Below are 15401 nucleotides of genomic sequence, written 5' to 3'. Positions count from 1 at the left end.
ATACAGTGAAACCTCCACTAACGGACACCTCCCAATAGCGGACACCTCCCAATAGCGGACGTTTTTTGGGGAACGGGGACATTTTCACTACTTTTCAATAGGAAAACCTCCGAATAGCGGACTCTCCGAATAACGGACATTATTTTATTAGGGAATTTTTAAAATAATGGTAAATCCCTAATCATTATTTGAAAATATAATCTGTAATATGCCTATCTGTAATACGTATTCACATTCGTATGCACTCTTGTAATAATGTAACATAGGTAATTACGATAACAAACTCGTTATGGGACGATACGATTATGACAAATTCGGTTATCGGTGAAGTAATTATGTCTTATGACATATTAAATAATAATTTTTGATTTTGATTGTAAAAATATACTTTAAATAATAATATGTAATTTGTAAAAATATAAAAATGTAATGATAAATATTAAATAATAATTTTTGATTTTGATTGTAATATAAAATTTGTATATAAAAAAAAACCCCTTTTACCCCCTTAGAGGTCTAATTTTGAAAAATCCTATCAAAAAAAAAAATTAATATTTACAAATGATTCTAATGATTCTATACATATATTATTATTAAAAAATGATTTTATAGTTATAATTATAATTTGTACAGTTTAACACGTTTATCGCATATCAATAAGAAAAGTGTTATTATATTTGTTGCCCTTTAAAATTACCAACTCTATAAAAGACTCGTCTATGATAATGTGAGCAGTATATTATTAGGTAAGCCATCTATTTGCGGTGGATTGCGGACCCTGCTAGGTGCACACTCTATATGAATAATACGTTTATTTTTAATTTTCTTAATTATTTTAATTACATGTATATGACAATGAGCGGCTATAAGTGTAACTCAGCCGACAGCTACCCAGGTAGGCAATGTACTAAAATTCGATTTGATGCATTCTTACACCTGATCTGCCCGATTGACCAATGGCAACTAAAAAAATTAAAAAACCAAGTCAAGAAAATCGCAGAGAAAATTAGTTATTAATTAAAATAAACGTGCAAATTGTATACCTATACACATATTCAATATTGTATGGCACGATGGCCCTCAGGTGACTTGTGTTTGTTTAAATTTGAAGGGTGTTTGCTTAAACTAACCATGATGAACAAACACTTATCAAAAAGCTTACTTTTAAAGTTTTCATTAATCTTCTGATTGATTCCATTGTGAAATGAGCACTAAGAAATTATAAATTAACTGTTTTATATCATAGATAGAAGATAGATGGATCTATTTTAAATGATAAACTATAAGCGTGATGCCTCGACTAAAGGAAATAGGGATTTATTTTTATATACATAGATAGATATAGTTAGATAGATTGTAGAATTTTACTTCTGGGAACAATTCATATCTACACGCTGATCAAACACATAGTTATGACAAAAAGTTATGGAAACCCACAATTCACCGTGCTGTAAAATATGTATACTTATAGAATCTATACTATAGATATACAATTTGTACGATTTATTTTTGACAATTTCAATCCTTTAAAATCAAAATTTTGAAAAATCCTTTCTTAGTGGAATTTGACATTATAATATTAATCCATCCTTAAAATTTCAATTCGATACTCAAAAGGTTCGGCTCTGCCTTAATTATTGCTAAAGTAACTTTCCTTTAAGTATAGAGAAGATATTATCATGTTATATTAATTTTCTACAACGTTTAATTTAAAATGTATAAATAAATGGAATTCAATTAAAATTATTTGTGTGTATACCTTGTCATCAAAATTAACTAATGTTTTGAGAGTAAATTAATAGGTAATACTAATATGCAAATATATAGGTACCACTAAATGTTTTGAACATTTCCTCTTAAATCCCGAGTTTTCAGTAGAATGACATATTGATAACTGTTTTTTTTTTTTTGTTTTGACTGTTTTGACACACTATTTGAACTAGATTTCTCTATTTTATGTCTTTAATTCAGTCATTAAACAAGAATTTACATTCCATTAAATATTCAAGAGAATATTTTTGTTTAAATTTAAATAATTACATTAAGATGCAGCAAAGTCAGTTATCATGTTACTATTCTACTACAGCATCTAGTCCCTATGGAAATATGATTGCAAAATAGAGTAGAAAAATATAATACATATATAATCTTACGAAGTAAGACAACAAATATAATATTTATGTAAAGTGTACTATGTAGTTAATTTACAAAATTAAACAATTATAATAAAACCTACTCAATTTTGTAAAATTAACTACACAGTACACTTGACATAAATATTATACTTTGGTGTGTCTTACTTTGTAGGATTTTGTGATTCTGATAAAATAGTCAATAAAATAAATAATATTAGAATATCCTCAGAAATCAATGTGCATAATTTAATTTATAACAATTAGAAACAGTGGTTTCTGTTTTCTCCATAATTGTGTTTACTACAACATTACTACTTATTTACATAAAACGTATTATCAATATAAACAGTAAGTGGCTGGACAGGATGTGGACGTTAATGGGAAAACTATTTTTTATTGAAAATGTTTTTCCAACAATGGGCGATTAAACATTGTGTAAAAAAAACCATACCAACAGAGTTAAGCTATTTAATTTTAATTTTAACTATAATACATACATAAAAAAATTTATTTTTTTATTGAGTTAAAATTACAATGGTATACGTTTCAAAATTGTTTGCAGAAAAATTGTGCCTTCTATCACTCAATATGTCTTTTAATTTGGAAAATGTTTGTTCTACTTCAACAGAAGTGATAGGACTCATTTTATAGCAAGTGATGATTGCAGGCTGTTGTTCAACATTAATATTTTTCGTACCATTTATGCAATCGTTGTAATTTTTTTAAGACTTTCTCCTATAGTTTCAAGTATTTCAATTTGTTTATTGAGGGATAAATTTCCCAATTTTTGGCATTTTAAAAATTTGTTTATACTTCCTTACGTAAATTATTTGTTATGAAACAATCACGACAACGACGTGAATTACACTAATCGATTTAAGAAACCCTCAATCAAACAGAACTAAAGTGCTAATGGCTGGGGATTCCAAATTATTATCTAACTAGTAGTTGATGTCATTTATTTTTACCACGAAACACTATTAAATTGATGTTATTCTAACAATATTATTAGCCTGTGTTCACTTTTTCTTTTTGTATAGTTGAAAACTGAAATATTATCTAGTTTAATTTTATAAATGCAGAATATGCAATTTCATGCAGCGAAAATCAAAAACGTGCAATTTTGTCCAAAATAAAACTACGTTTAAATTAATCTACTTCTCATGATTCGGATTTATAATTTATTTTTATATGTTATAAAGCAAAGGAAAAAAAGTTGCAATTGCACGAGAATCCGGTCTCTAGTTATTACACATTCAACTATTATATTTAATTACCTTGAAAATACCATAAATCTGATTTTAGCTATTGCAATATAGGTAAGTAGTAGATATATGACTGAATAAAAATACTAAGAGACGAATACCAGCTATCTAAGAGCAATATTCATATTATATCTCAGTTATATATTTTCATGCTCACTTCCAGTACAATAACTATAATATTAATAAATATAATAAATTTATCAAGACAAACTAAAATCTTTAAAAATTGAACCCTGAAAACTGCTGAATTCAAGCAAAAAATAAGTAACAAAAAATATACTTTACCATGCATTATTATTAATAGATTCATATCTATGTACACAAAAAGTCAAATTTTGTTTAGCAAGAACAATTACTATGCTTATTATCCTATCAAGAACCTTGTGATTTTTTTCAACTTCTTTATTATGAAAATTTTCCAGTATGACATCTATGTTTTTATTACTACAAGCTCTTAAATAACTTTCACTTGCAGTTTTATGTATTGCACTATTTTCATGCTTCTGAACTTTTAAATAAATGTTTTTAATTTTAACTACTAAACCATTAACAAATGCATTTAATAAATTGACTGAAAATGCAATGCAAGTACTACAATATATTTTGTTAGTAAAAGCACAATGTGAAATCCATCTTCTTTCAACAATATCGCCATTTGTCATATTTATATAAATGTTTCTAGGATCAAACTTAACTTTGGAATTATTTGAAACAATTAGTTGAATAGGATGGTAGGTACTTTAAAAATGTTAATTTAGATTTATTTGAAGGTACAAATACAAAAGCATCAAAATGTGTTTCAAAATTAAATTTAATATTTTGATATTCTATTCCAATGTCTACACATATTGATTCAGAATCAGAATCACCAATTTTATTTGTATACGTGTTTTAACCTTGACAAAGAGGGAAAGAGTGAAACAGGTTGTATAGGTTCTAAGCAATTTTTTGCTTCCTCATAAACTTTTTCTTTTCCAACTTCAATGACTTGTTCATTTTCTTCATTTATTGCTCCAGATGAACACTGTATTGAATGAATTAATGCAATAGGTTCTACATTTGATACAGATGTCTCATTGATTATTTCTTTTTCTTCTATTTGATTTTCATAATTTAAGAACTCATCACAATCAACATTTTTAGAATTCGATGAGCACTGTACTGTATTAGAAAATGCAATACTAACAGATGGTACAGATGGATCAAAACACAATTTCTTTTGATGTTTGCCATTTGCAACTAATTTTAATAACTTGTATTCTTTAATTATTATATTTTGGCTACCACTTTTCAATTTATTTTTTGTCTTCCCCATATTTTAGAAATAAATTCTGTAAATTGATCTAATTTTAAAAATAATGCATTGAAAACAAAGTACCCAATTTACATAGAGACACACATTATGTAGAGAACTGTACTAGTGTACTGTGTGTTCAGTGTTGTATGTCAAAACTCAAAGAATCAATACAATTTTGTTTAATAAATTACTTTAATTACTTTAATTTTACTCAATAAATTGGTCAATTGTGTTTTTAAAACATAGACGACGTGACGTAAACAAAAAAATAACCACAAACTCAAATGATATTATATTTTACTATTTTACTGATCATTACAATAATTTTGTTATGCTATGATCCATGAACATTAGTCGTTGAACAATGTTCAGTTGATCTAAAAAGATTAGCAAAATAATTGTTTAATTCCGTAATTACAGAAATAACTGATTTCAATCACTTTCTTATTTTGGTTCATTATTAAGTAGTATTAGTTAATAAAACTATTTGTGTGGGTCTCGAGAAGGCAGTTTCCCTCCAGAAATCGAGGAGCAAATTTATCAATTTAAATGGGTCCGTACATTGTGAATAATTTTTGCCCAACCCCCACAAATAGGGCCAAGTGCCGCTTATGAAGATTGTGTTAATAATAATTTAATATACTGTAAATTTAATATGCATGAAAAGCTACTTAAACAGATTAACCTATTTAATTAATGGTTAGGTACCTACTTTAAATGTATTATTTATGGTTGTTGTAGTTATTATTTAAATAATAGATCTACGTACAACTTTATCGTAGAATTGTAACTTTCGCCTTCAAAATTCACATTCATGTTGGGTGGAGTATTAAGGCACATTTATAAGGATAGCACCGCAGCCAGTCCGCGCCTGTCAATGACGCATTTTAAAGGGGCCAACAAATCCACAGTTGTTATCGTAATTATTTCGTAAATGTTATTATTATTAATACGAAGCTGGGTGAATGTTTAGGATTTAAAATAATTTTGTGTTAAAGAATTCTAAATCATTGATTGAATGATTTTCTAGATGGTTCTTACCTATGGTTTTCATATAGTCTGTGGATAAGCTTCCAAATGTAAGTCCCTCCATATGAGTTCTTTATCAGGTTACTGCATTTTATTTTAATAAGAATCTAAAAAGATTACAGATATAAGATATTAGTAACCCATATTACATATTTTATTTTAAAGCAGATTCAATATTTTTATTTTATTATTTTAACATGAAAACTACATTTAATAAAAAAGATAAAAATTTTTTTTAATTTTGTTTTTAGTGACGATGAGTAATATCCATGATGAGACTTGTAGAAACATGCTGGCTCAATTCCGGGTTAATCATTTGAAATTCCTTTTAAGAACTTTCGGACAAAGTATGGCAGGACGAAGAACTGAATTACTAAGACGGGCAATGGAATTAATAAGTTCCAAGCCGGCTAACCTTAACCATATGGCATATCTATCAAAAATATTTGATATGTACCATTCTATAAATCAAGAAAGAACGTACCGACGACGACGATACCCTCAACAATCAGTGCAAGTGCCCCGTGCTAGATTACCACAGTTTCCGTCGGAAGTAGAAGGACTCGCACGTGGTTACCCTACAGGTGCAAAAATTTTTTCTAGAAATACTGTGGCTAACAATCACATTCAGTATGCACCTGGCAGTTATCAGCCAGTTAGACCACAAACTGTTGTTCAACCGCAATTGCCCACAAATCAACAAAATACATCAAACCTTGTTTTGAATTCACCGTCTAGTGGAAACAGTAATGCTTCTGCTTCCATCCCGTCTCCTCAAATTGTAGCCAATTACAAGTTCACAAAGCTACCATTTTATGAAGTTATAAAAGATATAATCAAACCAACTCTTCTCGATGATACAAGTAGATGTATTTTATCAAAATGTCCTGAAGGTAGCAAAATATTTTTTATTACTATATTGTTAATTATATTTATAATATTTATTTTATTTCAGGTACGAGAGAACACGAATTCAAATATACTATGTCAATTGAAGATTTAAATTATATTGCATTGAATCGTGACATTTCCTATGGCAAATCTAATTACCTATTCAACTGTCAGATTCGAATTTGTCAGTTGGATCAAATTGTGAGTACTGAGGTAACTGATGAGTTGCCCAAAGGACTTATTATTAAAATCAATGGTACTGCTTGTCCATTGCCACCTTTTCTCCCGGCAAGACCAGGAAAAGAGTCTAGACTAACTTCTGGACCTATCAATTGTGCTCAGATTTTACAGCTTAATCCAATTTCTCCAAACAGAATCACTATATATTGGATTCCTGATGGGAAAAAATACGCCCTGGCAATGTATATTGTAAAACAAATAAGTGCAGATACTTTGATAAAAGAACTTCGTGTTAATAAAGTGAGGAGTTCAGATGAGACAAAAAATTATATCATTAAAAAGTTGACATTTGTCGATCCAGATTTGGCATCTACATCTTTTGGTTTTTCTTTGGTGTGTCAATTGAGTACAGTTAAAATGAAGCTGCCGGCAAAATCTATCCATTGTAATCATTTACAGTGTTTTGATGCCGCTACATTCATTCTAATGAACGAGAAAAATCCCAAATGGATATGCCCAACGTGTCATGAATCTTGTTTGTATGATGAAATTCGAATAGATGGTTATTTTTTGGAAATTGTTGAAGAACTTGCACTTCGAGACGACATCAAGGAAATCGGCCTTTTGGATAATGGTTCATGGTTTATACCTGAAAAGTGTAAAGACACCAAAAACAAGAATAGTAGTATTGATAATACAGTTATTGAAATAGATGATCTTGAAGAATCCACAGAGTCGATAGAAGAACCTAGGCCAGGATGTTCAAAATGGCAGAAACATGGAAAATTGGAACAATCTATTTTCGATTTGACAATATATTAGGACGAATAACCATCAAAACAATATTAGCCAGTTACTAAAGTTAAATTAAAACCACAAGTTCAAGTACAGCCGCAACAAGCTGTTACCAGTGTTCAGAACAAAAAGTAATTGAAATAAACATTTTGCCGGTCTTTCAGTTCCTAATACTACAATTATTGAAGCCTCTTAATTAATAAAAGGGCTTTGCCACCTCTATCCCCCATATTGCTTACAATAATTTATATTATGTAAAAACCAATAATTAACCAATAATTACACAAAATACAAAATGTAATGAAAGGTCTTGGTAACGGTTTAATAGAAACTCAACATTTCATACTGCACAATAAGGTGATCTATACCTACCATATCTGTATACACATTCTTAGTAATTTCAATTCTGAATAACTTATTGTTATATTTATTATTAAATACTATATACTATATAGGTGTTATTCTTGTACTTATTTAATGATAAATAAAAGCTAATTTTTAATCTAACATTTTTTTTTCTTGAATCTGACTATATAGTCATATATTATATGTTATATTATATAGTCACTATATAGTCCATCTGTTGAGTGACCTAATCAACCACTTACAGATTTTTGAACAGTAACATCTGCATAATTCAGGTAACAGTCTCTTCCAACATCTAAAAAAAGTAACATATTACTTGTAAAAGTTGGAGTTTGATTAAGGCCTTTGAAGTAGAACATTTTTTTAATGATGCTTAGAAAAAGACATTTGTGTACATAGCTCGATTGAAAATAATTTCTGCAAGTAGGTCTTAAGAAATATCTGCTCCTCCAAATGTTTTGATTTGTTTTATCTATAAAATAAATTATATTTATAGGACAAGGAAAAATAAAATTGTAATTTTCAATAAAAAAACATTCAATTTTCATTTATAATATTGTACTGTTCACCATTGTATGTTCTTGATACAATTAAAGATAATTGTTTATACCAACGGCTCGTCAAATAAGAGCTTTAAATTACTTATATTTGTGTAAATAGGCACATAAACATATACCACCTTAGAAAAAAAAATAAGTATTTTTGTAAATAGAAAAGGATTAGAAAATAGGTTTTTAAATTAGTTTGTATTAGCATTAATAATTATAATAATAATAAGTTATAAATTTTATATGCTCAATAGATTTTATATCGATATTTTTAATCAGGCAATAGAAAGTATTAAAGTATTTAGAATACTGGAAGGAAAACTCTTCAGGTATTGGTTCAAATAAATAGATTAGTTATACCATTTTCATAAACAGAGGAAAAATCTTTATTTTCTTAATTACATTTGATTTTTAAATTGGCTCAATAGTATTTAGAAAAATAGATTCATTAATGCGATAATTTTTGTTTGAAACAATCTTGCTGAAGTGATCAAAGTTGTTAGAAATAATATCATTAATAGTTATTTCTACATTTACACAATAATGATTAAATATGTTTATTATATCTTATATTATTTATATTTATTATATTTTTGAGGTGCTTAATATTTTATGTAAGCTTGAGAAAACAATTTTTTAAGTTTAAAATACTATAGTGTTGTAACTACGTCATACTTTGAATAAGAAAACCCCTTGACTTTTAAGTCTTAATTCAAATGAAAAAAATTTCCCAAAATAAATTATTTTTACTTAAAATTGTATGAGTCGATTAATATTTGAGTTTTGACAACTATGCAAATAGAAACCATGAAGCATGAAGAATTGTCATTTAGTATATTTGTATGTATACCGGCCATCATTATTTTGTATCCCAGTTAATCTGATGTACGCTGCCTAATAATTAGTAACTAGTAATAATTATCAAAATAATTTTTTTTTTTCATTTTTTTTTAGCTTAGTTGTTTAATTTTATTTGTTAAAATGACTTACAATTTCAAGTATTAGTTGCATTAATCAATATCTTCATAAGTTAAATTAGGTTAAGCAGTTAAAATCAATAAATTATCAATAGCTACTAATTTTAAATTATTTAACATCTTAACACTTTTATCTTCTAATTTTTTTAATTTTAATTACATATTTTAAGGACTTTTAGAGCAAGTAGTTCTTTTTTTTTCTGTTCAAAAAACCGGAAACGGATGGGAACTGTTTAGCACAATTCTGCCACCCGGTTCCGTGTCGTTTATTTGCCAAATACACATACATTACAATTACTTATACATATGAGGGGGCCTATAACCACCCTGTAAAAGCCGACCATCGGCCCACAAAATAGAGTAGGTAGTCCTGAACTAAGTTATAACTTATAACTCATAAGGAATATAAAAAGTATGTAAATAACATTAAATTAAAAATAGATACATTTTATACATACCTACATTTTAATAAACTTTTTGTTGAATTGTACTTTATTAATTTTTTTTTGATGTTACTTATTGAACTCGAACCCATCCGTGTACAAGCCATTGTTTTTTTAATGAGTTTGCAACTATTTTCAACTTTGTTATATACATTTCTAACATTTTTATTTTGTTGCAATAATTACTAATTAGTTATTATTGATACTTCTAATAAACAGATTCTCTAAATATCAGTGTAGGTAATTGGCATATAACTAAAACTCAATTTGTAGATAAAAATTGTTTATTGTATTCTAATAACTTTTTAAGCAAATGCTTGCAAAGAATAATATTTTTTCTATAGGTGTACTGAAATTATATGTATTTATCCTTAACTTTTACTTATATACATATCAATATTAGTTAAAAGGTTCAATTAAAAAATTTACATGAATATAATAATTAAAATGTGACTTTGTCTAGCCTCATCTATAAGTGTGATGCAGCTAAAAATGTTTTTGGATATCATATCTTTATATATAAATAGGCAATTTTTTGTACTCTTAACAAAATGTTTTTTAAATGTATTATTTTTATATTATATTTATTACTTACATAGTAAAAAATAAAATATGATAAATAGAAAAAAAATGAACATAAATGATATTAAATAATATTTGGCTACTTATAGGCATTTACTCAATAGTTAAATAAATATCTAAATTGTTAAATTTGCTGTCAAAACATAAGATATGTAAATCTAATATATTTATATCGAGATTGCATCATTTTTCAAAAATCGATGTATTTAGTTACATTAATTTCAAAATATTGGTTTAATATCAACATTGTTCTGCATCACTAACATTTATAAAACTATATTTCTGAAACTTATAGACTATAATGCTTGCTTAACAGTAAGTAATTAAATTGAATATTATTATTTGAGTTTATTGAAAAAATGAATAGTAATACAAAATAAATCATTAACCTTGTGTTTACACAACCATTAGATATTGATAGAAAACAAAAATACATAGTAAATATTGACAAATTTAAAATGTTAAATACCTACATTGAGCTAACAGTGTAAAATACATATTGCAAAGACTGGTCTATAGCTGCATTAAGAATAGAACAATTTTATTGAGTACAAACAATTGTATTGTATTTTATTAATAAAAATTGTATAAATCAGAGATGGCAAACGTATGACATGTTTTAAGTAACAAGCGTTAACTTTTCATGAAGATAGTAATATATTAAAATTATTTTGTTATATAATTAGAGTTGATATTTTGCATTGTATACTATTTAGCAACAAGCAATTTTTTTAAGTTAAAAAAATGACATTAATTGATACAGAGAAAATAAAATTTAACTATTTAATTTTTAAGATTTACCATCTCTGTTATAAATAGTAGATACTTTATGCATAGTATTAGTATGCAATCTATTTATGCTTTATCTATTTTACAAGTTACAAAATTAATTCAAATAAGTCTTCAAGTACGATTATTAGTATTACTATTACATGTTTATATAATATCTTTACAACATTTTATTTCAGTTAACAATAAATTATAAAAATAAAATTGTACTTTATAATTGTAGAGTACCAAAATGTATTTTATGTTAAAATAAATGCACTTTTATGTTTTAATTCATCATTCAATACCTAAAGTATAATAGTAAAAAAAAAAATTTACATTTAGTAGTTTAGTTTAAAAAAATATTTATTTATCAGGATTGTACTTAATTGAAATAACATTGAAATACCTTGTTTTGCCAGCTAGTATACTTATCGATTACAAAACCTAACATTATAATTCATACTTTAAGTGATTAGCTGTGAAGAGGATGTCAATTAAAACGCACTGTTTGTTTACTCTCTCTGGCCCACTGGCAACATAGACAAAACGCATGATTATACATAATTGTGCAAGAATTATGTAGAATAACCCATAACAAAAATTATAGTTGTATTTTTGAGGGCTTAACATATGGATTTGTCTAAATATTGTCCTAAAGAAATTTAATATTGATTTAAATTATAACATTTTGTTTTGTTTTTTATGTTACATAATTATAAAACAAAAAACCAATACCAATGTCAAATCCTCAAAAATATTATTCTATTTAATTTTTGCAATAGGTGATTTAACTCTTAAATTACTCAAAAAGCATTAAAAACAAATGTATATAATGAGTTTTATCTACAAGTATGGGTCTGAGAGACAACACATGCCGGTATAACGTCCTTGATGTAACTTTATGATAGATAAGTAATTTAAAGCAAATAAATTTGGAAAGAAAAAATGATCCATTTCTGGAAACCTTAAATGTGAATTCTGGCAGTACATTATGTGAAATCAGATCTTTACAAGTCTTTGACATTATTGTAAGGAACAGTTTTACCTATTCCTTTGAACACAAATTAGTGGTAAGTATTTTTTGAAGTTTTGTCAACTTAATCGGGAATCCATAAAGTAGTATATTCTGGATAGCCAGATCTATCAGCAGATGAACCCTCTGGGTAAACCACTTGTTCATCCATACCTTGTGAATCCTGTGTAGGAACAAACAGCGTAGCGATCGCACCTGCCTGATCGTATATGACCGTATTATTTGCCGAAGTTTTGATCCCGAAGTTCCATCTCACCAATGGATGCCATGTTTTCATCTTTTTCTGCAAAACAGTTTCCGTCGGCTGGGATCGCTTCATCTTGACTGGTAATTTTGAACTCGTGGAACTCGTAGAACTCGACTGATTATGCTTCGTAGATCTGTGAATCTGACCTTTAACACAAGACCATGTTATGACCTTCTGAAACGCCAGAGGTTTAGATTTTTCCAACGTCAATGGTTGATTTTTGAAGGCGCCACTTCTACCAAATTCCCCAGTCGACTTAGACTTAGACTGGCTATTCAAAATAAATCTTCGACGATCCGCAAAAGCGTTGTGCTCTGCCAATTCGAGAGACTCGGTTCTCGAATCAAGATGTTGTTGTAGTATCGTTTTCGGAGAGTTGCACTCGTTTGAGTCCGCCATCTTTGAAGTCGGTGGTCGACGGGTCAGTGCTTCGTTCGGCCGGCCGGGCTAACCAAAAATGTACAGCCGTACAGACTACCAGTGTTGCCATTTAAAAAATATTGAAATCCTGAGGTAATGCTTAAAAATCCTCGTTTTTCCTGCCATCTCTACCTGAAAATCCTCGGAATTCCTGCAACTTTTTTTATCACGTGATAAACAGAGTAAATCCATACACAGCTGATATATAATATTCTATAGTATATTCTACTAACCTTGGAAAACATTCACCTCTTTGATAACGAATTTTATTGTACAACAGTACAACAAATTACAGGCTACAGGTCGGCCTAGCAATCAGTATTCCTCAGCGACGCTGACACACCTCGAGCGCCATCTGTCGGCCACATATTCGAATTTCTGAGACTTTGTCCCACAACTCGACGATTATCTCAGTTCATGGTTATCAGGTACGCGCGGCCCTTCTTATCAAATATCAACTTCAGTGTCCGAGGAGTGAGTGAGAGAGATAATTATTTTATTCATTTTAGTATTCTACCAGGTTAAGGCTTTAGGAACGTCAAAAATATTAAAATATTATTCGTATGCCTATCAACATTTATTTTATCGACTGCGGCTTCGACGAATGACTTGACCCCTTCACACCTCTGCCAAAGTCCTTTCGTCATAAAATATCATTAATTGTCGATTTTCGACTATAATCGTTATAGACCAACTACGTCGGCGTCGTTAAGAGTAGTAGATAGGAAATTACTGATTCGTGTCCAAACGATATCAGACGCCGTACTGTGTCCAAGTTGAATGTTTCCCGTCGATTCCGATAACACTATACTTACTACAGTTTTCGGTCGTTCATTGCAATCGATATTGAATCATAGGTACCTATTATAGTTGTCATTGTTTATCATTATTAGCTACCTAAGCAGGTACCCACTACCCATTACCGCATCGAATTTCTACCATCATGTCCATTCTATGATTTACCATACCTAAGACAGAAGAAATATATTTATAGAGATAATCATAATACATTTTAATATTTTTATGAAAAAAAAAATTTAATACTTATTTAATTAATTGTACCTTTGTATCAAGACTAATTATATTTCATATTTTTTGTTTTTTTAAATATTAAAATAATTATATTAGTAGCCAGTAGGTACCTTACCTACAGTAATTAATATTATGTATTCGTATATTTGCGTGTTTAATATTTGTGGCCGGATAATAAAATGTTATAAAATAATAAATATTGTATACGAATCAGGTAGATAAAATTATGTGACCCAATTACCAACTGCGCTACTGTTCCATTATAATTTGGCACAATTGACCCTTTATCATACAAAGTAGACCCAGGGCAAATCCAACCTTATATACCTGATAACAGCATTACATTATTTTCTATTCACTTAAGTGTTTTGTTTAAAAAGTAAAGACTACCAAAAATAATAATAATAAATAATATTTATAATGCATTCAAGTGAATATAAGCGGATAGTTATTGTCTTACGTTAAATTCAGTAAGCAAAAAATGAAAAAGCGTTTAAAATTAACAACGATAATTTGAAATAATCATCGTTGTTTATTCGATGATGTGTGTTATGACTTGTGAAGCGCCACACCGAATGACACGTCACACCGTGGTAAGCAGATAATACAGCATTGTGGATTTTTGTACATATAATATATCTCGGGACAGCAAGAGAAAACAGATAATAATACTAATGTTAATTAAATAAAAACTCATGACACAATATTTATGTAAAAAAAAGTACATTAATTTGGTGCCGAGATAGCCAGACGGGCTTAAAATTCGGACTTAAGAATAGAAACAAACAATAATAATACAATAATTTTTTTTTGTTTTTAATTAGCTTTATTACACAATCTGTAAATATATAATTTTTACAATAAGCGTAAGTGTTGAAATAGATTAATAAAAGTGACTGAAGACTTGAGCGAAGAATCCATCCAGTGATGGGACTTCTTGTATAATACAATAAAAGTGTCAAATGACAAGACAAATAAATACCTAGATTTAGTAATAATATATGACCCCAGTGAGCCCTCTGGACAGTTACCGGTTAAATATGGATTGAACTAAAATGTCATCTTAAATTAACTTAAAATTTTAGGTATTAGTACTTTATTGTATACCTTATACATTTTAAGTTTAATAATATAGTAATTTACAAATATTAATTGAATTTGATTAAGACATTTAAGAGATTACTTTTGTATAATATTATTTATTAATTGTCAAAGCATTATGGCTAAAAACAATATCTTGCGATAAATTATTTTCTACGTTACGCATGTATACTTTATTTCTAATAAATAAATAATATATTTTATAACAGTCTTGTTTTAAAATTTTATCAATAAGTATAGTTTAAAATCAAACTTTTAATTTTTTTAATTTTTTTTTATCGTTCTTGAA

The 15401-nt window shown here is 28.1% G+C and overlaps 1 protein-coding gene across 1 annotated transcript; it reads left to right on the top strand.

Moving 5' to 3' along the window:
* The first annotated feature begins 5982 nt into the window (after positions 1–5982).
* LOC111036075 (E3 SUMO-protein ligase PIAS2-like) lies at positions 5983–7832 on the top strand. Its single transcript, XM_022317969.1, has 2 exons — positions 5983–6619; positions 6682–7832. Exons 1-2 carry the CDS (start codon positions 5983–5985, stop codon positions 7617–7619), a joined length of 1575 nt encoding a protein of 524 aa, XP_022173661.1. The 3' UTR covers positions 7620–7832.
* The last annotated feature ends 7569 nt before the right edge of the window (positions 7833–15401 follow it).

Source organism: Myzus persicae, unplaced genomic scaffold (genome assembly GCF_001856785.1).
Source record: "Myzus persicae strain clone G006 unplaced genomic scaffold, MPER_G0061.0, whole genome shotgun sequence".
Taxonomy (NCBI): Eukaryota; Metazoa; Arthropoda; class Insecta; order Hemiptera; family Aphididae; genus Myzus; species Myzus persicae.
Note: the sequence above shows the minus strand (reverse complement) of the source record. Positions and strands in the feature narration are given on the sequence as shown.